Source organism: Podarcis melisellensis (assembly GCF_964234715.1).
Source record: "Podarcis melisellensis genome assembly, chromosome: 5".
Classification (NCBI taxonomy): Eukaryota; Metazoa; Chordata; class Lepidosauria; order Squamata; family Lacertidae; genus Podarcis; species Podarcis melisellensis.
The window spans coordinates 42,407,705-42,414,480 of NC_138537.1; the positions used below are offsets into that span (position 1 = coordinate 42,407,705).

The window sequence follows — 6,776 nt, forward strand, 5'->3', positions numbered from 1 at the left end:
CTTTAAAAACGTAATCCGAAAATGATTTTCTACAGTTGTTTATTCCTTTGAACATTACTGGAGAAGGAAACAAAAGGGTCAATTTATATTAGGGTTGGCTGCCTTTTTTGTTTGTTTGTTTTTGCCTAGAACTCTGGCCAATTTGTATTGGACCAACTTTTCCAAGTTGGTCTTAATGTAGATAAGAAATTAAGTTCAGTACTTAAATACAAGAAAAAATGAAATTTAACTGTTTCACTCAATATAATCTCATGGGATTCAAAATGAAAATTTTTGAATAAGCATTTTCAGAATAATTGCAATAGTAAGAAGAGCTTCAATTTATTTCCAATGATCAGGAAACAGAACATTTGTGCAATTTACCTTCCCTATGTTGCAGTCCCTCTCAGCTCTTTCTCTCCCCAAGAGAACTGCACACACACACACAAACAATATCCAAGCCTTATTACTCTACTAGAATGTCAAGAATTAAGCAAGAATTAACCAGAAGCACCAGTGACCATGTTTTGGACCTTTTTGTACATAATCTGAATAGTTTATAAAATCTCATTATTAAATGTGCATAGATTTTTTTTCTTGGCTAAGAAAAATTGGAATAAGTGTATGAACTAATAATGGCAAGGTCCTCAGAGTTAGGTTTCATACTTTTAACATCCACTGAGCTCTCATAACAGACACAAATCCTGCAACTAACTTTATATAGACAAAGTTCAAAGCACAATGCAACATAACCATATATTCTTAGCACATGTCTGAGAAACCACAAAAGATGCAAAAGAAAGGGGTTTCCTTCTTTAGTCAAAGTAGATCCCAATGAGAAGAAAACATTTCAGTATCTGTATATGCTGCTTAACCAGGGCCATCTTAGGTCAGAGGACAGTGTTAGAAGGTATTTTGTACACAGGTAGAGATAGCTGAATAGAAGAGTTATATGTATGTCGTGTATGAAAAGCATATTCTATTTTTATAACACATGAAAGCTGGGCTCAATTATTTTCTCAGTTATCACTTATAGATGTATGAGCTTCACATAGACATTTTGATTTTGATAACAGAATGCTGGTCTCTGTAGCTAGAACATGTGCAGGCCTCTAAATGTTGTGCATTTTGTTGAAGATTTGTTGTTTTAACATTTTCCACTGCTCTGCAAGTCCCGAGTTACCTGCATATTTGATGCTGAACAACCAGAAAAGCCTACAAACAGAGGTCAATGAAAACAGTCTCTCTATTCACGATCAAAGAAATAAGCATGACTGTTTTACATCTTGGGAAGAATAACCATCAGGCTATTCAAGGTTTGTAAATGTATGCATCTATAGTAATACCAATTCCATATTTTAACTTTTATACAGTATCTAGGACTGTAAAATGAAAACTAGATGTAATACTGAACAACCTATAATTGCACACCCACTCACAATGTTTCCAAGTTCAGAGGTCCTTGATTTACAATCTACAATGCTACTATTATGTAGACCATACATAATGATGAATTTTAGTTTCCCAGGATGTTCATGATTCAGGCTTAGAGCCAAATCCAGCAGGTTATAGCATGTACAAAAAAGGAAACATATGGGCACATTGAAGGTTTACGGGGTCATTTTTCCTTCACTATTGAGGGAAGTGTGTGAAGTAGGTTCAAGGGTATATTAGTGGAGCTCCTATGAAAGGGAGAAGGTTGAACAAAATATTGGCATGTACACTATTGACAAGAAACAAAACATACATTATTAATGCACTTTCATTAAGATTCAGAAGAAAATCGTGATTTTATTTTTCTGACAGATTATTAAAATTTACCAGAATAGTGACAGAACATCTTTCTTTGTCTTCACTGTGCTTCTAATTTTAAGTATCATGCTTCAGCTTCACAGAATTACATCTTTTGGAATCTGGACCAGGTAAGTGTGAGTGTCACTATGATGCTTGCATGACGGTCTGGTGCATATAAATTCTAAAGTAGCACTTATAGGGACATTCAGATATTAGGTAATCAAGGTATCTTGTGAAATACTTTTTATCAATACCAAAAGCAACCATAAAAATAAAGCTTGTTGACTTTGTTCCCTGTGTTAGAAAGTAGCCCTAGGTATCAAGCCTCTATCTGAAACTTCCATTATTCCACCAGAGCATTCCAAATTAATGAGATTCATATCAAACACTGAAAAACACACTCCTAATTTCTAAAACATGCAAATCAAAAAACTACAACTCAGCGCTACGCTATTAGTATGTGATCCTCCCCAACAGTCAGTCATATCACTTCACAGATGTGTAGCTTTCAACATGAAGATGAAAATCTGGCTATCTTAGCATGTAACCTTCATGGCACCAATTATAGCACTTTTTATTACAATACATAGAGCACAGATATCTGATAACTTGTAAAATGACAAGTGGTTATCATTTCAAACTTAAACTTGCTGGCCTGGCATCCAGGCAAATGACCTCATTTTAAACAATGCAAAATCAAACAAATCATATATATTTGCTTCCACGTCCTGAGCAATAAGGAGAGCTCACTTAATTAAAGCATATTTTGGTAAGAATAGAATTAAAGATTTCCGTTCCAATTTTTAATACTCTCAGCTAAACTTCATTAGAGTATAGTTCTATCAAAACAACTGACTTGCTAACTTTTAACAACTCTGTTCTAGTAAAATTCAAAGCCTTTCTCAATCTTTTTTAAACTCATGCCCCCTTTTAGTAATACAAAAATCCCACTATCCCCCTTCGAACCTGGCTCCTACATTGTTATTTTTTAATTGTCAAATGGATTGAAATTTCGTTTTTGTTCTTTTTACTTACACTGTACATATTTTGGGAACACTTCTGTCCCCACTCAAGATCATCATATGCCTCCCTCCTGCCCTGGTTCACAAACACTGATTTAGATGTTTAAAAATCCCAGTTGGACTTTCACCATACTTCCTCCAAGACTTCTATTAAAAATGCTGTTACTGAAATATGGCCTAACCAAAGACCATGAACACCAGATAAAATTAACAGTTTTCTTATGGACTTATTGGCCCAAATCAGACCAATTATAGCTGCCACACATAATCAACCTGTATTCCATTGGAACTGGAACCTTGCCTCTGAAGCCACAGGTAGTTCTCTTTCCCAGTACTGTTACCTAAGACAAAACCTAAAGTCCTGTATGCAAACCAAACCAATCCTCCCACGCACTAAAGTTTTATTTGGAATGGACTCATAAACTCAAATATTTTACTTTCCCAGAGTAAGATCAGGGGAAAATATCACCAATACTTATTGCACCCTGGAAGTTTATGAAGCTAAGACCTCATAAAACTGATCAATTTGAAGTTCAAACTGTTAGGTGCAATGCTATCAAGATAAAATGCTACAAACACAATTATACTTTGGACCTTCTAAAATGTTTTTGTACTTTACTTCAAAAAATAATCTGGATAGCTAGGTGATTAACCTTCGCAGCTTAGTCATTTCCTTCATATCTTCTGTTTACACAAAAGGGGGGAAAGTGCACCCACATAGATACCAAGGCTACAGGGGTGAGGAGAGAAGCAAAAAGAATTGTTCCCCCTAGATGCTATGTTCATTTTTTCCAAATCGGCAACAGAAGTGCTCCAACATATCAGAAGTGCTCCAACATGTTTCCTTTTTGTGATATCTGATTAAGTCATACTCAGAGTAGACCCACTGAAATCAATACTTAAGTGGTCTACTCTGAGTATGACTACCACTGGATATTTTTTTGAGTTTGCAGACATCCTTAGTATTTCTGACCAAGCTTGAGTAAAACATCAGTAGCAATCTCCCCTGCAAATCACAGAATTTCAAACAAATGTCCACAAGTACTAACAGGGATACATAACAACTCAAGTAACTGATGATCTGAAATAATTGGAGCAGATATGTGCAACGATTGCTAGCCTTTAACCTTCTAGTATACTTTAACACTCGGACACAAACACCACCATTCTAGATACTAGAATGAAGAATAAATTTGTGTTCAGTTCCATCAGGCAGAGGAAGTAGTAAAATGATCTTCCAGAGACAGGCACCTAACTGATAGATGCTAATACAAACAAGCACACTCACAGCACATATTTCTCCTGAAGAAATATTCTAATGCATTACCTACTGAAGCTTTTCCAAAAGGCAAGAAGCCATTCCTTTTTTTTAGTCAACCAGTTAACTCTGACCCACCTTCTAACCAGTGACATCACTCAGATGTGCTTGTGGTTCTCTCCCTGGTCTATTTTTTGATACAGTTAAACAAATATGACGATGTACTGAATGTCATTTAATACATGCACTAGTGCAACAAAAAGTGTTTCCTATTTTTTTAAAAAGAACAGCATAATTTCATTGTTTTCTATTATACAGGTTAATATTGAGTAATTACTAACTACAGTTAAAAGGGGGCTACTGTTTAAGCAAGAGCTGTAAAGGCAGTTAAATTACAATTAAGAAAAGCAGGCACTGCTACAGAATTTTAAGGTGACTTGCTGGATTACAGTTAACATGATCAGCATCCTTCTTTTGCTGTCTAGGAAACTAGAGTTCAATTTAAAATGATCTGCTTCTACTGCCCCTGCTTTTTTACTCAGTAAATACTCAGTGTTTCAGGATAATAAGGCTGCTATCCCTAAGTAACATTTAAGGGATAAACCTCCTAGTAAGAATGCATGACTGCATTGTAAGTATAATAGTATGTAGTCCATCTCTGTGTATTAACAAAGCTACTGTCTTAACATGTTGGAATGATGTATTATTATCTAAAGAAATCAAAGGAGAAAGCACATGGGATTTTTAAGACATTTAAATGAGCAGAAAACACTCTTACATGTTGAAATAAACCTGTATTTCACATGAAAGGAGCTTTGTCAGTTCAACCTGAAGACTGCATTATAAACAATATCCCCTTCCACATAACTGCACCTTTTCACCTGCTTCTATATTTTATAAAAAGTAAATGTGCTCTCCCTAGCACAGTGGTTCTTAACTCTAGCAGCTTATGAAGATTCCAAGGCAAGTTATTCTGTCATCTTCACAATCCAAAAGATTTAGGGGAATACTATCTTTTCAACAGGAGCTATCATGGCAATAGGGTATATTTCTCCTAACATCTGAGAACATTCTGCAAGGTAAATCGGTGACTATAATATTTCGACACACACACACACACACACACATCCTTATACACAATTTAGCACCAGGGGATAAACGGAGCAGGATCCTAGCTCCTTGGCCACACGGACACAATGTGGCTGAACATAGGAAAGCAAGGAGCAAACCGATTAGAGGGACGGAGAAGCAAGAATGACCTGTGTGCAAAAATCTGGAAATGGGAGAGGGGCGTGGTCACCCCGGAACAATCCTGCTCTGCCATCATCCCCAGCAAGGGTAACTTTCCCAAGCCTCTGACCGGGGGCGGGGAGGGGGGGCGTAATATATATTTATATATATATATAAATATATATAGTCGGGCGAGGGGGGGGTGAGGAGGAGGCCACCCGAAGCACTTCCTTCCCTGACCCATTCCGGCGGACACAGCCCAGCTCACCCCCTTCCCCCAAACAAAGGGCCCTCTTCTCTCCCCCGTCCTCCCACCTTCCCGAGAGGGGGCGGGGGAGGGAGAGAGAGGAGAGACCAGGCCGGAGTGGGCGGGGCGGAGCCTAGGCCGCGGTTGCTCCGTGAGGCGCGAGGAAGGGGGAGGGGTGTGAGGCGCGCGTGGAGCGGCTAATCCGCGCGGGAGGGAGCGAGCGAGGGCGCGCGCGCGGTCAGCCGGCGGGCGAACCGAGGAGTGGGTGGGGGAGGGGCTCAGCGCTCTCTCTCCCCTCACTGTGTGGAGAGAGATGAGGGGAAGTGGGGCGGAGGTGAAAAGAGGGGGGGGGTTGTCTCCACACAAGCGGTCCGCTTCCCCTCCGCCCGCCTGTCCGCCCGGCCGACCGGGCTCCGCTCCCCTCTCCGCCCCCCCATGGTCCCTCACCCACACAGCGCAGCAGCCGGTGTCGCCACGAGTCGAGCTGGTGGCGGAAGCCGCGCCTCTCGATGGAGCACTCCTGCCTCCCGCACGGACTCGCCATCTTCTGGGGGAGGGGCCCCGAGCCTCCGCCGCCGCCGCCGGCACGCCCGCCGTTTGCGTCACGCGCACGTCATCGCGCACGGCCACGCGGAGGCGGGGGGCCACCGCGGGCGCAGCTACCGCCCAAACCTGGCCGCGCGCGGAAATGCGGCGGGGGGGGGGGAGAGGCGCGGACGGTTGGCCATGGCAACGGTGAAAGGCGCAGCAGGAACCGGGGGAAAGGGCTCCTCCTGGTCCACGCGCCGGATCCTGTGGGGGACCCCTGGGCTCCGCGGGCGCAGAGAGGAAACGAGGAGAAGCAGAGAGCGGAGGTGCGCGTGGAGCCGAGTTCACGGGGCGGATCCAGGGTATCCATGGCTGTGTCTTCAACCCCACTGATGCCAGCGAGCCTGCCCTACGCATGAGTAACACGGGATCCAGCCCTCCGTGCAGTAATGCTTGGGTTGGCAACACCTAGGCTGCCGTCCTAATCGCACTTAACACAGGGAGTTCGTCCTAGTGAAACCCAGGGAGAGACTTGCTGCTGCCGAGTAAATCTCGCGATGGTTCTGCTATTAAAAGAGAGAAATCTGACATGAGAAGAATTTGTGTTTTATATCAAGTACCTTTATAAAAACCTCTAAAAGTCAGCATTCCTAGTGAAAACATAAACCATGGTGTAAAAAGCTCAGACCAAAGGCCAGCCTACTATCCCAGCAGCCTG

General features: G+C 41.9%; 1 protein-coding gene across 1 annotated transcript in view; it reads right to left on the minus strand.

The window, feature by feature from the left end:
• The window catches only part of LCOR (ligand dependent nuclear receptor corepressor), a 53,651-nt gene extending 47,530 nt beyond the window's left edge, over positions 1-6,121 (minus strand). Inside the window, exon 1 of the mRNA XM_081911966.1 lies at positions 5,978-6,121. Within this exon, the coding sequence (XP_081768092.1) occupies positions 5,978-6,074 (97 nt within the window). The 5' untranslated portion in view covers positions 6,075-6,121. The remainder of the gene's footprint in view (positions 1-5,977) is intronic.
• Between the last annotated feature and the right edge of the window lie 655 nt (positions 6,122-6,776).